General features: G+C 44.1%; 1 protein-coding gene across 3 annotated transcripts in view; it reads right to left on the reverse strand.

Moving 5' to 3' along the window:
• Positions 1 to 17,392, reverse strand: part of cntn5 (contactin 5) — a 46,732-nt gene extending 29,340 nt beyond the window's left edge. The window contains exons 1-6 of one of the 3 annotated variants that reach the window (XM_088381074.1): positions 17,098 to 17,235; positions 9,711 to 9,739; positions 6,620 to 6,738; positions 1,892 to 2,098; positions 388 to 523; positions 143 to 318 (exon numbers count right to left, since the gene is read on the reverse strand). In XM_088381074.1, the coding sequence (XP_088237200.1) occupies positions 143 to 318; positions 388 to 523; positions 1,892 to 2,098; positions 6,620 to 6,674 (574 nt within the window). In that variant the 5' untranslated portion in view covers positions 6,675 to 6,738; positions 9,711 to 9,739; positions 17,098 to 17,235. Of the gene's footprint in view, positions 1 to 142; positions 319 to 387; positions 524 to 1,891; positions 2,099 to 6,619; positions 6,739 to 9,710; positions 9,740 to 17,097 lie in introns of all 3 variants that reach the window. The other 2 variants (XM_088381077.1, XM_088381075.1) reach the window with 2 other exon arrangements.
• Positions 17,393 to 19,824: the final 2,432 nt, after the last annotated feature.

Raw genomic sequence — 19,824 nt, forward strand, 5'->3', positions numbered from 1 at the left:
TGCACATAGTTCCAGGCTAATTGAGCCATTTGTTTCTTCGCTCTCTCCTCCCGCAAGTCCAACACACCCCTCCAGGCTCACCAATGAGATCGTTATGGTCTTTGCTCGTAAAAAGCGACTCTTTGGATTTTTTTTTACTCACATGCAAATTGTAGATGAGCATCCCGACTCAGAACGGTGCCAAAGTTGTTCCGGGCGCGGCACTGGTACGTCCCGAAGTCGGCTTTCTTGCTAGCGTTGGCGATGATCAAGTTGCCCTCGGCCAGCCTGTAGCGCAAATCCGCCCCGGTGTCCACTTGCGTGCCGTTGATGTACCAGCTGCGGGTGAAAGCACAAGTTGGTGTCCGCAGCGTTCCTTCTGACAAGGAAGCAGAAAATTGCGATGACCTGTACGTGGGCGGCGGGTTCCCTCGCGCCTCGCAGTGCAGCATCACTTTGTTGTCACCGCCTCCACCGCCGCCGTTCAACGGGAAAATCACGTCGTCGGGCTCCTGGATGAAAACGGGCCCGAATTCTTCGCTCTCTATGTAGACGAGATGGAAGTACACACATCGAGTACGATGAACAACATTTCTGTCACGACACCTGGCGAGAGAAAATGGAGCCCAAAGCAGAAAAAGCACGTCTTCGTTCTGACTGGTCAAATAATTCCCAAGTCTGCAGGAGATGATTGTCAGCGGTGCACCATCGATCGGAACTCAAATTCAATGAAAAGCCGCGTGAGGTTTTTGACCGACGCGTGATGTTCTTCTACTTGGGTCGGCTGCAGTATGCGGCGGCGAATAGATGCCTCGGCAAAACTTTACTTCCCCCCTCGAGATGCATAAAATGTTTGGTTTTGCCTTTCCGAGCACATTCCGCATTTGGAATTAAAGAGCATCCGGTGACGAAGCAGCCGCTCGAGACGGCCGTGTTTGCATTTAAAAAAAAAAGTGTCCGATTTTTTTGTTTGTGTTCTCCCTCCTTCCGCTGATCTGTTTGCAGAATCAACAGAAAACAGACACGGCTTTTTATTTGTCCGCCTGGAAAAACAGGCCTCCTGCAAATCGTCGCTGGCACACTGACAGCTATTTATTGATGATAACAAACCCTTGAAACAAGCTCAGAGAATCTTTTTTTTTTTTTTTTTTTTGCTTTAGAGACCTGTATCTAAAATTAAAACTAAGCAGACACTCCAACAGGGACACTTAAACGATCTGGTGAGAGCCAATAAATGACCTGTCCGCACAATTCCTTGCCGAGGACCGTAATTGGTCTCACCGGAAGACGTGGGACTCATTTCAAGTTGAACGTCGTGGTCGTCTGTCACTCACCAGACGCCGTTAAAAGGTACATGACGAAAAAAGCACAGTGGTCAAAAGAGCAGAAGGGGGGGGGGCACGAGGAGAGGACATTACCGGAGACTTCCGTCCGCTTTTATGCAGACACTTGACATTTCCGTTAATTAAGCGCTCCAGACGCAATGAGTAGGATGCCATTAATTCGGCATTAATGGATCGATGTGTCATTACGGGCAGCGCTAAATGAATTACGACGGCAGACGGGGAGATTTATGACAGAGTGCTTCCGGCCCCTGCTCGGACCGATCCCGACCAAGATATTCGTCTTCCGGGCGGTTGTGGCGCTGACAAGCGACGGCAGCCTGAGCGCCGGCTGTGATGGATGAGCGGGATTCAAATCCGGATCTCGGCGGGCAGCTCGTGAAGTTGGAGATAAGATGGCGGCGGCGGTGCCAACTTGGAAGATGCAATGAAGGATGCTGGCAAGATTTTGTTTTTACACCGGCTCGCCATCATAACGATGTTATTTAACCGCGCGTTTCATACGTGGCAATCTGGTGAACATAATTACAATATTTAAAGGCAGTTACAAACTTTTTGGAAAGTCGTACCTTCACTCCGGTAGTCCTCCTGAGAGCCGAGGAGACTGAGCGCCGGATGAGGGTGACCGGCGAAGACGGGCCAGTCGGGCGGCGCCGCCAGCCCGCCGCCGTGCTGCTGCCGGTTTCGTCCGCGGGGATTGAGCAGCGACGACGAGCTCTCGGTTTTCATGCGGAGCACGGCGGCGTACGAGACGGGCCGCGACGCCCACGCCAAGTCTACCACAAAAAAAACGATAAAATTAATAAAAATAAGAAATAAAATAAATAAAATCATAAAAAGATAATGAATAAAAAAAACAAAAGTGCAACAAAAGAATAAAACGATAAAAAGAGGATTAAATAAATTAAATTCAAACAAGGTTTTACACCTCAACATACGCCGCCACTTTCGAGCATCGTTATCCTTAAATGAATGATAAGCGACACCTTTTTTCACAATTTAAACCTTTTAGCGCTTGTTTAAAGACAACAATGAAATTCAATTCCAAGTGGAAAAGCGCCAAACGTGTTATTTTGTCACTATGAATATAACAAGAATAAATGACCTAAGCTGGAAAGTCACAGATGGTGCCGATGAGCGGCGGAACACGGAACGGAAAACATTCCGAGTCGGGCCGCAGTCAGAGTTGTGTGAGGCGGTGGAGCGGGATGTGATTAGAACGCAACACAAGCCAAGTAGTAATCTCGAGACTCTCGGGTAAGCCTGGGCTAAGAACAAAACAGAGTGTGTGATTACTGCCGTCCGTGTATTACACCAAAGAGACTTCACGTAGACACAAGAAAATTAGCTCGTTCAGATCAAGAAATGTGACCGATATTATTTTTAGAGACGGATGCCGTTTTCGATATTTAGCAAGATAAATTTCCAATAAACGATTCATCGGCCAAATAAGGGATAAGAAAATGAATCTCTCAAATATTAACAAAGATTAATCAGTTAAATAATTTTAACAAATTAGAACTGAAGAAAATAACTTCAACAATCGGTCGTTTAATTAAAAAAACAATCGACAAATAATGAAAAAAAAACAAAAAAACCCCACTATTAATCGGCCAAATAATTTTAACTGAAGAAAATAAGGTCAACAATTAAGAAATTAACACTTTGTGCTATAGTAAATCTGGAAAACGCTTATTCAAACTTTTATCTCCAGTCGACTTGATTTATTTGACAGTTTTTGACTGGATTTCCTCAGAAGAGCATCAAACAGATGCAGCTCCAAAGACAAACGTCTTACAAACCGCAGTATCCCCGACCAGCAAATTGCATCACTTAGCTTTTGTAATTGTAGACCACTTGCTCTTCCATTGACGCTTTGGCGTCGAGCACGGATTAGATTGTCGCCTATTGTGTAAGCGTCGTGTTCCGTGAAAGAGCAAGCGGCAAAAGGTCATTTGATTTATTCGTCTCAAGAACGTCAGGGTGGGCTAAAGCTAAATCCTGACAAATACATCATAGCAGAAAAAAGAAGAACACCCTCTTTTGTTGAGCTATTAAAGCTCACGTCCTTTTCCTCTTGTGAAAACTGTTACCTTCATCTGATAAAAGCGACGACCCTTTGTCGACCCTTTGTCGATCCGTACCTTTCAGAAGCGGCGGCAAAGTGTAAAAATGTTGATGGCGATGTAAAAGGACGCACCGAATTCAATTTGCGCCCATTGTTGACGGAAGGTCTTGATAACGCCTCCTTCGTGATAACATCTTTTTGAGCAATATAAATCTGATGACCATAAATCTGCTACTTTTTCTTTTTTTTAAACAGAAATTTCCTGGTACTTTACTTCAGTTAGCATTAGCGCATTTAGCATTTTTTAGCAAGGCAAATGACAAGGTTAGCAAGGCATTAGCATTTTTTGCTTGCCAAACGACAACGTTAGCAAGGCTAAAGGAACATATATTACGTTGTGATTAATTTCCATCCACGCCAGACATGCAAATTAACCGCCATGGCAAGAGATAAGGCTAAGGTAAAACGGCACGCCGGGGGTGGGGGGGAACCTACGGACAAGATTAGCGACGAGGTGGCGGCTCCAGACTCGGGAGCAAAGAATTAATGGGAATTACGTACAGTAAGTACGTAAGAAGCTGGCGGGAGCCCGAGCAGATGAGAATGATTAGTCGACGGAGCGTGAGATTAATGAAGACCTTCACAGGGGAGAATCTATTGACTGAAGCTGATTAGGCTGGAGTACATTTATTCAGTGAAATATCCTCCATAGAGTTGCCGGCCATGAATCATTTTCATCTGGGCTCCTCGGCTGTTGAAATCTTTTTTGACTCGATCCTCACGCTCGCTTAAAGGTTGCCCCGCTAGCTCGACGGAGCTTTATTTGGAGGCCGGGGCCGGGCCGAGCAAAACACACAGCTGGGAATTTACATTAAATGAAATGATAAGGCAAACATCTTTTGACAGAGAAGACGAGGCCGGATCACGCTTTCTTTGTTGTAGTAATCCCTCGAGCAAAAAGACAGAAACGCTGAAAATAGTCACTCCTACTTTGTTTTAATAAACTGATAACATAGGCTTTTAATGTCGAATTTGTTTTTGACATGGTGGACAAACATGGCAACACCTGCTTGATGTTTCCGGCTCCAGCTGAAAGCTGTGCGGCTCATGAAAATCTTTTAACCGGCGCTGGCATCCACACACAGACAACCCACCCAAAAATGTTAAATTCCGAATCCAAAGCCGATTTTATATACTGGGCTGAAGTTGTGAGTACAAGGGCCCTCCTGCCAGTTGGAGGAAGGCCACTATTCCCTGGTGGCGCCACCAAAAATAGAACCCAAGGTGTGGGAAATGGCAACAGATTCTTGATTCTATGCCTCAGCTGAAGCGTGGCACGGCGAGAATAATCTAATGCGGGCCGTTACAAAAGCGAAGGGAAATAATGAAAGGAGAAAATATTAACGATGACGCTGTGGATAAAAAGCAAAACAACAACAGGCAAAGACTAACGAGAGATTGGATTTCATTCAATAGTGCAAGCGCATCTGCAGTTCAGAGTCCATCATGCTTTCACATGTACTACGTCAAAATCCATCAATTTTCCTAAAGCGTATTTGCGGCGAGTGACACCTTCGCCCTTGGCCAAAGTGGCGCCGCGCATCAGCTGTGCGGCACGAGGCGTCTCTATTCCCTGGAAGCCACTTCTTTGAAATGTAGACACCTCCGAGGGACAGCCCAATTATGCTTCCCGCTTCAATCGGCATCGGGCCAGAGAGCAAAATGGCCCCGATGCTGCTGCCACTTTGTAAACATGAGGGAGGCGCGTTAAAAAACCCGCCGCCGTACGCTCGTCTGGAGAAACGTGGGCGAACAAGGAGCGGATAGCCAAGCGACGGAGTCAAATTATAATTCTGGATGGAAAGAAGAGAGGCGCGGCCGTCCTCCGAAGTGGGCATATTTTGGAATGTTCCACGAGAACAATGGGGCAATAATCCATTACGACGGCCATCATGTCGGAAGTATGGCGGCGCATAAAAGGCACAATCACACCCCCAGGGCCGTCTGAAGCGGCACGCTCAAGCCTATTGAGCCTTTGTGACAGCTGTCGCTGCTAAATTCGGCGCAAAAGGCGCCGTGTTCTCGTTTCGCCGGGCAGGGGTGCTCTGCATTTTAGGGGCCCGGGGAGTCCTTACAAAAGATTTTTTGTTTTTTTCCAAGGACAATCCGAAAGACAATCAAATATGTCTAACTAATGTGTAGCCATGCTGGAAAGGCCACGGGAGGTTTGTGGTCACTTGTCAAAGTCGGCTAACAAAGACAAATTTTCAAAAAATCGTCATTTCCGAAAAATGAGGTTTAATGTTTTTCTTAATGTTCTGATAAAAAAAGAAAAGTTGAACATATATATATATATTATGAGTTACTCCTATATAGTGCAAGTCAAGGGACAGCTGTAAAAAAAAAAGTTTACTCAAAAAGAGCCTTGAATAAAAATTCATGACTCAGGGAATCGAAATTGAAAAATCGAATCTGTTCAAAATGATTCAATGTGATTCTCAACGGGCTCCAACGGGTAGTATGCAAGTATGAGGGGGAAAGAAAAAATCTTGACTGACGAAATTGCTGAAAATCTTTTCGGGAAATTGTCCTACGACTTCTGACGATGGCATTTAAAAGTGACAAAATTTATCCAGGATTTTATTTTTCTCCGATTCGTAGGAGGCGGCCGGGAGCGAGATGGATCAATGCGTCCGGGGGCAGGCGTCTCTTTAATAAGTAAACACACACACATACACACACTAAACAGTGTATGACTTCATTGTTTGTCTAACATTTGTTCTCAATGTTGCTACCTTAAGGCAAAACTTGCATTGATTTTTTTTTGTTGTTGCATGTAGCGTTGAGGCTAACAGTAAAAAGCACCTAGACAACTTTCAGTCACCAATCATGTCGACCAATCATGTACCAAAGACCCGTGGCTGGAATATATATCAATATAGAAAAAGTGTATTTTTTCATTGAGCAACACAAATCAACTTCTTCATTTTTGAAGCGTCGCTATGGATACTGACCTCAAATATTCCCAGTCCTTCAATAAAGATGAAAAACCGTATGACTGCAATTATATTTCCTTCACATATACACGTAAATGCATTTTTTTTTTTTTTGCTCGTATGAAGACTGGCCCCCCACCTGCATTTGCATACCATCCTCCCAGCGTTGAAAAAAAAAAAAAACATACGGCACTTTCCGCCTCAAAGGAGATTATTCTGCGTGCCTGTCTCACCTGAAAGGCCACTGATGACTGAGAGGATGAGAAATGGTTTCCATGGTGACCCCATACTTGTTGAGGAGGGTCCCTTCGGCGAGAAGGTCAGCAACTGGTCTTCTTCATTAAAGCTGCACCTGCACGCAAACGACACAATGACGTGATTAACCATGATGTTTTATTTACAATGTCATCAAACATCACTTTCGCACCCTGACTTGATCGTCTTGAAATTTAGCAGCTCGGATTCCAGACGACCGCCGGCGCCGTGAAAGCAACGTAAGCACGTTTCAAGCGTTCCGACACCCGGGTGGCCATTTTGCGCTCCGGTGCCTCGGCATCACAACACGATACATTATTCAGTTGAGTGGAGGCCTCCCCCAAGGATCACCTATTCTCCACTTGAGGTGAGTCGCCGTCTCAATTCGGGCCCCCGATGCATGTGGACTGTACCCCGGAAACGGAATGGCGTGAAAAGCAGTTTTGTCAAAAAAGCAACCAGCTGGCTCAGAGCAATTTCTCGTGTCCTCCCGCCCCCCCCCAAAAAAAATCAACTATGTTTGACAGAGGTAGAAAAGATCAGGTATTGTTTCCCAAACAGTGCTGACCTTTTTTGTCAATCACCTGTGTCACGGTGTGTGTTTATCTCTACTCAGGTGCAACAGAGATCCTCGCTCCCGGGCTCTCTCATCGTTCCCGGGCTCTCTCCTCCCTCGCATGGTGATTGGTATCGTTAAGAGAACGCCGAAGGTTGAGGCAAGCATGTCCACATCCAGCAGGAGTTGTCCCGCATTTATCATTTATGGAAGCAGAGATCTCGCTTCAACTCGTCTGCCCGTCCTCCCTCCCTGTTTTCTTTCCCCCTGTGCCGCACTGCTCTACTTCTGCCTCGGATGTTTTGATAGCAATCACGCGGAGAAAGGATAGTAGCCCTGAAATTACTGCAATTGTTTTGTCCACCCTGCTGCAAGTGGTGCCTCGCCGTATACACACACTGGATGAATCATTATTGGCCGCAAGCAGCGCAACAATACACCGAAAGCTCGGGTATATAGCTTGAATTCAAAGTTTCAAACAAATTGGGCGACAAGGGAACAAAACGGAAAAGAAAAAATAAGCCAGATCGCATTCGGATATATTTTTGTGGAAAAGGGCGTTTGCGCTGTGGTGGGCGTGAACATAGCTGCTAATTAATGAATGAAATAACACGATCGAATCTGGATTGATGGAAATCCACTACTGTGACGTCACGAGGAACCCGAGAACGCGGCCCACATCTTCATGAGTCGGCTCGTCGCTTCTTCCCGATGCTCAACCGTCCATTCAGTCGGGGGAAAAAAAAGCCCGTTTGATCCAGTTGTGTCCCAAAAAACTGGAAGGAAAAGGGCGAAGGCCGAGGTGACGCTCCGTGGCTGTGTAATAAATCAAAGGCGAACCGACAAGCGCTGCGCTCGTTAGTGTGCCCGCCAGGCTCCTTGGCGCTGGTGGAAGATCAGTGCCGAGCGTCGTATGCAGGAGGAAAAGGCGCTGTCAATCAACGCAGGATTGTTCACACCTCGACTCTTACGTAGCGTGAATGCTCAAGCAGATTAATGATTTTTTTTTTTAAAGGTGATTTTCTGCCTCTGTGTCTTCACGGTGTCAGCAGTGTTGAAACCACTGACCCGTTTGGGCAAAACAATGAGGGGAGGGGGAGGAGATCACAATGATTGCTCTAATGGGCCTCAAAGCGAATACGACGAATTGCATTCCCGGCTGCTCGGCTTTATTCCGACCTCGGCAATTGTGAGAAATGACGCTCCCATGTTGACGATGATGTTGTTTTTTTTGTCCCGATGGACGGATCACGTGGCTGAAAATGCGTTGTCAAGAAGTTCCATGCACTGGAGACAGATTAAGAATCATCAGCATTTTAAGAAGATTTTTTTGGGGGGTTTGTCTTTTTTTTTTGTTGGTTTTGTGCACCCCGTGAGACACAAAAAGGCAAAACAATATTTTGTGATTTCACATTGGCCTCCCTCCACAAAATATTTAATAATAAGACTCACAAACAAACAGAACCAAAAAGACAGAATAATTGGCTGAAATAATTGAAAATATCCTTTTGAGAAAAAAAATGTTCCGATCTGAATAACATGACATTCAATCAGCAGGCCGCAAATCTCTTCTTTGTACGCACACCCACGCCGCATTGAGGCGCATGAAAACGTCACTGAAAGCCGCCGCTGTCGTCAAACGTGCAAAATCTCTCCCGCGGAATTTCACATTTCTCCAGCTTTGTCTGTCTTGACGATTATGCAAAGCTGCGTCACGCGACATCAAATTCCGCGAGCAGATTTTGTTCCCGCTGCGAGCGAGATCGCGCCGAAGTCATCAAATGGCGGAGTGTGGCTATCTTACAAAAAAAAAAAAATTCAAAACGTCCATATGATCATTAAGCTGACATTTGAGGCCGGCTCCCTCGCACAATTATCCCCGGCGCTCATCCCTGTCGCTGACGTCAGGCGTCTGGGCTCTCTCCTCGCCGTTTTTTCACCCCTCAATGCTTTTAATTGTCCCGCTGACCTCAATCAAAAGACAATTACCAAAGGGGGAGCGCAGCGCGGGCAATTAGCGTCTCGGCCGCCACGACACCCGCAGATCACACGCGTGGCACGCCGGGCGCCTCTAAAGGTCCTGAGACGGGTTTAGATGCATCAAACGGACACGTGTTTGAAAAATCTTCAAAATGATCATTCATTCTTGCCCACATCAGACAGACGGCAAAAGCATAAAAGCGTCCCAATTCCAGGGCTCATTAATTTCAATTCCCAAGTAGCAGGTGGTCAAAGCTCATGCCTCGGAATTTGCTCATAATGGCCGCTTCAAAACAAAAAAGTTCAGGATGGCTTCTTGAAACTTTTTTTGGAGGGTCTTGCTATTTTCGACATGTCCACCTAATTTCATGTGGATTGGAAGAACTAACTACATGGGCCTAGGAGGTCCAAAATGTTGAATTTAAAAAATATATATATATTCTATAAAAAAATCCAATGCATTCAAATTAATGCAATTAATTGACAAAATAGTCAAATTTAATAGATGGAGCGCAACAAAAAATTTTTTTTACCTGATTCGTGTGTAATCATCCAGCAGTGCCTGAAACAAAAAATAATAATTAAAATAAAATAAAAAATAAAAATATTGAAAAACTGACCAATTATGCTATTAGGTTTTGAAAGGTTTATAAAAAAACTGAAGTTCAAGAACTACTTAAGGAGCTTTTTTTGTTGTTGTTGTTACTTTAAATAAGGCGCCATTTTCTCTCCCCCAGGGGAGCACGGCGCATATACACAATATGTCAAAAAACACTCTCTGGGGGAAAAGAATATCCAAATGGTGAGAGCTGCAGTTTTCCCATGAAGGCACAATTCCGTATGAGACAACTTGCCATTAGCGTTGACGTATTATGGCACCACAGCAATGTGTCCTTCTACAAATCACAGAGGCGACATGCAAAGAAACTCTTCTTGCATTTCATTTATTTTGCCTCAAAATGCAAATACTGTTCATCCTTAGAGGGAAAAAAAAATTGCAGGGAAATAGTCTAACCATGCTTGAACATTTATTCATGCCGTTTTTCTTCATTGTGACGGAGAGTCTGAATAACAAGGAGTCACTCAAGTAGAATAGAACGGGTGGAATGTACGGAGAACGCAGACAGTACACTTTATTAATAAATTCAGAAAATGTTGATTACATGCAGAACAGTTGGCTGACTTACATTTCGTTATTATTTGTCCAACAGAGGAGAATCGTCCAATTTTTATGCCGATTGTTTTCATTGCGGAGTTGGGGAAGGATCTTTGAATGGTATTGTTTTTGTCTTATGTTGTAATGTAAAAAGAAAAAAAATGGGGGGGGGGAATCTGCCGATTTTTGCCCTAATGTCCGATTAATCGGTTGCGCTTTAATAAGAGAGCACTACAGTGGATAGAGTGCAATAGATTAATGCTAAAAAGGAGAGGGGGAGAGAGAGAGAGAATAGAATAATAGCTAGATTTATAATAATAATCTGGCAAAGCGTTGAAAATGTTCCCCAGAGCTGAAAACGATGTCGACTGGCATGATCAAATACGTTTTACAAGTAATAAACTTGCTAGGAAAATATGTACAAGCTTCTCCGAGCTGCTGTTTACGTCCTTTGTCTGAAACTCTTAAAAAAATAATAATAAATACATCTGCACGTACGCAAACTACAATACGTGATGATAAAACATTGGAGTAATGTCACGCTAATGCAGAGTACAGGAAGCTTTTACCCGGCCCGTGCCGCATATAAACACATTTGCCTTATTATGAAGGCACGTTACTCGCGCTGTAATCAGCCTTTTCCAGAATCCATTAACAATCCAATAGCGGCGGCTTAATGACTCTCGAAAGGCAGTGAGAAAAGAAGAGGCTTTATTTGATGGCGCAATCTTTTTGATTTAAAAACAGTCAGGCCGCATTGAAATTCATGTTTGGTTTCAGGCAGATATTGGAAGCCCGAAAAAAAGGGACGGTGGAATTGAAAATTACTATTAAAACACTGTGATTGACACAAGTGTGACAATAGTTTTTAACAAAAGAAACAGACATATTATTGAATTAACAAGATGGTTTAATCAATATTTAGTCGTATTTATAAATTAAGACTTAGGTTCACAAAGTGGAGGAATTATCTATCGGAAATAGTTATGAATTGGAAACATGGAAAAATACGTAAGCCTTTATGAGTCAAAATAAAAACAACATCAAACACCTGACGTACGAGACATTTTTTGAATCAGAATCAAAATAAATGTAAGAAGTTTTTTAAACCAAAAGTGCTTTTATCAATTAATGCGCTAATTAGGTGCCGATTAATCGTTGAATCTCACAATGGTTCGTTTAGTTGCAGTCCAGACATGAAGGGGTGACATGTTGTCATTAGCAAGCGCTAGCTAGCTTGATATTTTTGTTATAAAAATACGCTACCACAGTTTTGCTAACATTATGTAGCTCAACTGAGTTACTTTCCTTTTTAAGTTTTTTCCGTCAAGAAATTGGACTTTAATGAGCTATGTGTTATGCGGCTATGTCTCAAGGCTCCGTGCTGGATTCCTACACCCCGGGTCAGCATGGTTAACATGCCCACTTATGCATGAAAGCGACATTGTGCTCGGCGAGAATGACTAACGGGTGAACCGGAGAGCCAACGGAAGCTTTTAAATTCACGTTGTGACGTGATAGCCGGCCTACAATAGAAGCCCACAGTGGGAACTTGATGATATAATGAAGTATGATTGAACGGGAGATTAGCTCTATGTCCCGATGCTTTTTAGAGTCAAAACTGTTTTTTATCGTACTGTGGGCACTGAACACACAATTAATGATCTCCAATTCAAGAGCTATGGAACGTTATCCATCACTATAAAATCCACGTGGACAGCTAAGCTAGGTTATCTTCAAATTAGCCCACAGATAGCTGCTCAAACGTGACAGCTATGTGTTTAAAAATACCTGATTATAAATGTGTTAGCTAACAAGCGCAAGTTCAGATGGCTATAAAGCTGCTTTCTTTTCCCACATTTCCAGCCCGTCGCCTCGCCGCTCGCGTTTCATCTCAATGTTTAATGGAGCTTCGCATCGGCCTAATATCTGGAGGACGTGTTGCTTAGCATTACGTGTTAGATCTGCCGCTGTACACGCTCGGGCTAAATAAATGTACTTTTATGGATCGGACTCATACTGTGCGCAGGGGTTCATTGTCACCGGAATGACACCAAGAAGTGGTGGGGGGTGTTATTAAATCACTCATCCCTCCACCGGGGGTCTGCCATCGCATATCCAAAATATATTCAAGGAATTATGCTCCCCCGGCCGGCCGGGGCGGAATAAATCCAACGGCTGTCGGAGGGTGAGACGCCACAGGAGGCGAGCTGAGGACGTGGAGCTGCCGATCCCGGGGAAGCCATCAATTGAGATGAGAATTATAAACAAAAACGATATTATTCGTCACGGCATCTGTTCCTAATGCACCGGAGGGCCAAGGCGGACTTTCTTGACATTCTTTGTGTCTGTTTCACTCGAGAAGTGAGAGGGAGAAGTTGCAGTGAGTGAAAATGGATTTCAGGAAAATATTAATATGCTGGTCTTTGGAAACGGCTTTGTGATGTCACCAAGAACTTGTTACAGCTCGCAAGGTGCATCAGACGTGGACGGCAAATTAGCATTACAGTAACTGGTCAGGTTATTTTTCCTTCACGCCAACAGAGAACTTCTCTGACATTATAGAAGACCCCATAAAATGCTTCTTGCTTTTCAATGCACTCTGAAGACCTTGACAGTCAACATCTCAGCACTGCAGCAGCAACTTGAGCAAAGACTTGGTTTTATTTGCTCCTCAAAAGGGGTTTTCGTTCTGAAATAAAAATGTATGCAATTATATAGTCCAAAATATTGGCAGGATAAATTGGTAAAAGATTTGTGCTGATGAGTCAATGTACTGGTTGTTGACTCCGATCACAGACAGTAAAGGTAATAAACAATCTTTGGAATTCTTTCTCTGGCAAGGAGACTCAAAGATCAATAGTTTAAACTTTCAAGATGTGAGGGAAGTATTAATACAAAAAAAAAGGCGAGCAATCTGGAAGTCGGGATGTGCAAAAATCACCCTTCTGGCAAGGATGCCAACATCACAGGTTTGCGCTGTAAAAGAATACACACACACATATATATACACGCGTGAATGTGACCCGCCTGTCCCCTAAAGCAGTCAGCCAAAGGCAAAAAGCAAACAGATGTCGTGACAAGTTCAGCTCAGGTTTAAGCAAGCAATTTGCAAGTCATCCTTCAATACACATCTACATTCTTTTTTATCTCATTTCCACACACTCCATTGTTTAGGACGTCCACGAATCACGTTCCAGCCGCCTTCAGATGTCAAAAGCTATCAGACTCGTTTGCGCTAATGTTTGAGTTTGCGACTATCAGCCAGGCTGCACATTTTGCCTTTTAGACCCTGACGACCACAAAACACCTTCATCTTTCTAATCTGGCATCTGCCTGATTAAAAAAAATAATATATATATATATAAACATATATAATATGATGAATTCAAAACAGAAAGCGTCAACATGGCCGCTCATACAGTCAGCCAGCCTTCTGGGAGACTTTTTTTTTTTTTTAAACTCTATTTTTTTTTTACCACCAATTAATTTGGGATAATTGGAAGCCTTCAGGAAGAATTTTTTTTTTTTTTACTCAATTTTTTTTGTTGTTGATCACCAATTAATTTGGGATAATTTGACACGTATTCCATCAAAAGTCAACAAAAGCCCAAATGACCGAGCTACACACGTTCTCCGTGTTTTCTCTTTGTTGAATCCCGAGGGAGGCTGGAAGACTCGAGCCGTGAATCGACCGATCTGGACTGAAACTGTTCATTACGACCAACTTTCAACTTCCTGCTGCAGACAACAAAAGGAATCAAGTTTTTGCAGATGACTGGATGAGAGGGTTTGCAGCACAAAGGGAAACTGATGAAAGAACGGCTTAATTAACGGTAATGAAGCTGCCTGACGCATGGGCACACCCCGATACCCTTGTTCCAACTTTACAGAAATAAAGAATAAATAAGAATCGAGTGTGAGGTCTCACCATGAAGCCGACTTATGACTTCCTGGTGCTGTCTTATCACGAGTGTTAATTAGGTTGACTTTTGCAGATATTTATAACAGGTACACAATTTCATTTGCACATTAAATGGGCCTAATGAAGCCAACATTGATCCAGCCATGACTCAAATCAACTCAACCTTATTACTCCACCGTATAAAAAAATAAAATCTCGTTAAAGTAGCGGTCTTGGAATTTGCCCAAAATAGCCACTTCCAAAACAAAATGGCCGACTCCCTGTTAATGTTTTTCAACAAGAGGTCCTTCCTCCAGCTGCCGCTCACTCAATTCATGGCAAACTCTTTGCCTTGAGTAAGTATCTTGTATGCTGCAATCTGTTTTTTGGCGAGTCACCGGACACTCTGCAATGCTAACGGAAACTGATGGGACGCACAGCTCCATTAGTTTGCTTCTTTTGGACTTCAATTTGATTCGGTTCTGGATGCTTGCTTGTTCAGACAAGTCGCTCCATCTTAAACTATAACGGTTGCCATCTTATTTCGAGGGGTCGTTTGTCAGGGAGGGCTGGTGGAATATAAAACTATGAAGAAGAGGGTGAGGCGTGCCAGTCACATGATTATTCTGGCCATGGTTTGGACTTGGGACTAAAATATGGGAAAGACTCGACTTGATTTCAACTTGAACTACATGTGCCACAAGGACACGTAAAAAAAAAAATACAGAAATCCGATATCACTTTTTTTTCAAGCCCTCAGATCTTGAGTGGTCATTCGTACCTATACCAAGCACCGAGACTACTAGTTCTTTTTACTCGTACAATTATCCCGCCCTATTTTTGTCTCGCGGGCCGCAGCATGTCAACAGCGGCGTCGCCTTTAGGGTTGTCTGTTCGCATCGGCGGCGTCGCTAAGGCTGACAGGGAAGGGGAGGGTGCTGAACGTCAGCCGTCTCGCCAATCATACCAATTATGATGTCAGATTAATCCTGGAGGGGATGTCTGTCGCTCAGGCACTGAGGGGAACCTCGCGACAGTAGAAATACGAGTGAGGCCGACAGACATGTCTTGTTATTAATAGTTATGAAACATGGTCTTTGAGCCAACAAATGTCAGTCATGTCAAATTGTAGAAAGTACGTTACCGTGTTTACAGATGTCGTCATTTATCATTCATTCATTTAGAACGACGGATCTCTTACACAGGAGACATTTCCTCCATGGAACACCCTGAAAACTTATTGCCAAATCTTCTTTTCTCATTTTTCTCCATCTCAGGGGGCAGCAATTTTTTTTTTTATTACCACTACACCATCAGCAACCCCAGGGGGGCGGCCATTTTGCCACTTGCTGTCGACTGAATATGACATCACAGTTGCCAAGTCACAACCAATCACGGCTCACCGGATTCCTGAAGCTGCGCTGATGTTCCGTTATGATAGCAATTAGAAAGCTAAATATTTCTGAAAATGGCGTAAAGTAAGTTTGGGAACCCCCCCGTTGCCTCGGAGGTTGAGCGTGACAATTTATCACCGCCTTGCCATCATCTAAGTCGATGACAAGCTTCGGGGACGTGTTGCTTGTTGGGTCGGGGGACTTTTATGTCTGTTTCCACTCAGATTTGTCAGTGACAAGCTGACCCCCTCGGGTGCCATTGTCTTGGCGAGACGCTTCCTTCCCCGACCCTTCAGTGGGATCGCTCGCTCTCTTTGCCGCAATACGTTTTCATGCACGTGGCACAGCTTTCGTCCGCCGTATTCGGTTCGCTCGAGGACTCACGTCGATATTTGTCTCATTTGAGCAGGCGGGAGGGTCACTAGTCACGCTGAAATGATGCACCTGCTGCGTGTGCAGCGGTGGCGCCGTGGAGAGCCGAGGTCAGGCTTGTGCAATTTGCCAGCACGCGTGATCATTCCTGCGCATCAGGTACTTGCAGTACTATTTTTCGGATTTCTTTGGGGAAGCTACGTCACACGAAATGTGTGGCTCTGACCGTGCACTGAGCAGTTGTGCAGCTTCACACTCAAAACTAAATCAAGGGCAGTCTGTAGTGAGCTTTTTTTATTTCTCCTTGACCTGATACCGTCATCCAACAAAGACAGGTTAAGAGATCTGACTTTCCGACGAGGCCCCCGCTGTTGAATTAATTCCGCCTCATGTTTGGGCCAGCTTTCTGGTCTACAACGTTCAAGAGTCTTTAATCTTTTACTTTCTTGCACGTCTGGGTAGCGTTGCATTATACATAAAGAAAAACCACAGCTGAAGGAGGATTTCCTGGTAGCACATAATTATTTTTGTCCCCCCACCCTCCCTGAGTTGTTGGTTTTGGTTGATTTTAATCATAGCTACCAAGCCTGATGATGGCGGGTATAAAATGTCTAGGGAATAAATAATACTGCTGGTTAAAAAAATAAAAAATAAGAAAAATTCTGCGCCCTTAAAACTAACTGCCTCTAACATGGAACGCAAGCAAGGCAACACTGCAAAATCAAAAAGCCATCAAATTGCATACTGGTTAGACTAGAAGAACACCTGAAAAAAAAAAAAAAAAATCCCGAGCACTCTTGCGCGAACTCATCTGCATTAATTGCACACCCAAGCCACTCTCATTGTGCACCTAAGTGTTCCAATGTGTTGAAAACAATCGGTTGTGTATCCAAGCTTTTCAAAGCAATTCACATTTCCATCTTTCATTCGATAACGAGCAAGTTCATTAACTCCAGACAGGAGCAGCAGGTAAAAACAACAATAATTCAGAATATTATTATCATGACGTGATCGTTAATTTATCATTTTTACTTGATTTGGTTGAAACAGTTTCGCAACATATACACACCAAAAAAAAAAGTGCTTCGACTCACCGGGAAAGCAGCGGGTACGGTCCGCCTCCCTTCGCCGGGCTCCTCGGCTCCTTGAGCGGACCTCCGCCGCCTCCACCGTCGCTTCCGTCGCGTCCACCCTCAAGCCGAGAAAATGACCAGAGAAGTCCGAGAAGCTTCTCAGCGGGTGCCCACGTCCATACCCGAAATAGTAGACGAGCTCTCCGCCACTTTTGAGTCCCGCTGGTACGGTTTCGGTTCAAGTCCGCTCGTGTCAGGTTCCGCCGCCGTGGCCGGGTAGAGTCCCTCTGCAGGGCTGCATCCCAGCCGCTGACTGACTGAGTGAGGCAGGGAGGGAGTGGGTGGGTGGGTGAGTGAGTAGCGAGGGAGGACGGTGGTCCTCCACCCGCTGCGAGTGAGGGAAAAGGAGTGGCGTCTAGCGTGGCATACCGCCCCCCCTCACTCACGACACCTTTGGCCACTCCTTGTTGGCACCGTAAGATTTTCATGTCGATGCTGATAATTCAAATATAATGCTCGTTATAATAATTTTATAGGGACAACAGGTTTCCAAAAATGATCTTAGAAGCAATTAATTGTCAGGGACGGTTCGAGTTTTTTTTTCTTAGATTGATCTATGAGGGCGGGGAATAATGAATACACAATAAATCTATTATTTTCTGCAAAATCCTGACTGTGTGAAGCAATTAATTTCCTTTGATTAAGGTCAAACATGTCACATTATAAATGAAACATTGCTGCTGAACACATGCTTCAATTACACTCTGGAGGCGTAGACGCTTGCAGCAGTAGTCGTAAAAAAAATATATACTTAAATGTGTCATAATGGATCCATATTGGAATTGATATTATATGTACTTTTGTCTTGTAAAACTATTCATGAAACACCCAAATTTCCATGTGCACCTAAATGCAGGCACTCAAGAGACGTCATATAATTAAATATTAGTGAAATTTTTTAATGAGACGCTGAAAATCCATTCATGCTCGTAATAGTCCTACAAAAATATGACCGTTTTCGAGGCATTGTTAGTTCGTTTTCTCTTCAGTGTGACCTTGATATACTTTTTGCGAGCAGGAGTGTCAAACTAATTTTCATCACAGCCCCCGTTGTAGTTACGCTTTCCCTCAGAGGGATTTTAAGACTATGGGAATCACATGAATGGAAAAACCTAATCAAATAATTGCAAGAACACAATTACCCTTGTGTTTTCATCACTACTGGATGAATGGCAGGATGGATTGATGGAAACAAATTGAATTTGAAATCAGAGTCGGGAAATTGGAGCTGGCTCGGGCATCTGGTTGGAACACGAAGTGGCTGGGGAAACGGAAGTCCGGTCTGCTGTTTCGCGGTCGCCATTTTGGGACAGGTTCTCGACCAAAAAGTCAAATCAAACATAAAGTAGACCCACTATTTTTTTTTTTGGGAGTGGAACACACAAATAAAAAATGTGGCTAGCCAGATTCGGTTCTGGGGCTTTAAGTTTGACAGCACGAGTCGGCGCTCGGGTCCTCTCGCCGCCCGTCGTTAACGCTTTCAAACTAGCGGATATCCTGTAGAGCCGCTCCCTCTGTTTCTGGCATCACTTAACAAGCTCCAGTTGCCTCCGAGCGTTTGACTGACACGGCGGAGTTAACGGCCTATCTTTGTCCGCCATCATTAATTAAACAGTTCCCGCGACGGAGCACGTTTCCTATTGCGCAAATAATCAATTCGGGCGCTTTCTTATCGGCTAGTTGATGCCAACTTTTGAGGAGCGATAATTAGGGGTCTGTTTTTCGTTTTTTTTTTACGACGTTAGTGATATCCTTTGAGAGTTTTGCAAATCGCAGGCTGCGAAAAAACATCACGCATTGTCAGCGGTGTCTTTAGCTTGGTAGTTAGCGAGGACGCGACTTTCAAAGTCTTGCAGATGAAACGGTGTTTCCCCTTTGCTGTTGTGCGCCAAAACTGCCCCATTAGACGTATCGTCATCCTTTGAAAGCATCGTCTCCGTGGTGCGAACATAACGAGCCAGTACGAAAATGAGGAATCGTTTTAAACTGGACAATAGGAGAATCAAAAATGTAAAATGGGCCAAAGTCCCCAGTGCTTGCTCATTTCTGCCGACTCAGCGTGTCATGGGTGTGACACCTCACGCAAATAACGCCATTACAGATGACAGCTAATAGGGAGGATACATTTGGCTAACATCAACAAGAATAGCAATTATCTTGGCAAAGGAAGGAATGTTTTTGCTTGAGTGTTTGGAGCTGCTTTTTGGAGCCACGCTTTTTGGCACGTCGGGACATTTATCCGCCTTGAGGAAAAAATTGGCCTCTGTAGTAGTGGCAGCTTTTCGCAACGTTCACGACAGTGTCTTCAACACAGACGTGCTGAAACCAGTCAAGTTGTATTAAATGTGTTGCTTTTGTTAGCAAGGATTCCTCAATTTGATTGTTTTAAATAAAGTTACTTTCTCAAAACATCAAATGGGAGCTTGTAGTCTTACCTACGAGTCACAATTATTTTTTGGCCTTTGACGCACTTTACCTGCTAAGTCCCTTTTGAAATATCACAAGCGAAGAAAGCTACGCTAACCTCGGGCTCAGGCTGTCATGCGGTATAGAGCGGGTTGTTAGCCGCCAGACGACAGCAGCCACACGTAATTAAAGCGAGCGGCGTGCATTTTGCAAGCGGCTTAGAAATAAATTAGAGGCTGACCGGAAGGGTTGGCGTGTGGGAAGCAACTTTCTTCCCAACTT

Source organism: Syngnathus floridae, chromosome 7 (assembly GCF_059516105.1).
Source record: "Syngnathus floridae isolate MCC-2025c chromosome 7, RoL_Sflo_1.0, whole genome shotgun sequence".
NCBI classification, from domain to species: domain Eukaryota; kingdom Metazoa; phylum Chordata; class Actinopteri; order Syngnathiformes; family Syngnathidae; genus Syngnathus; species Syngnathus floridae.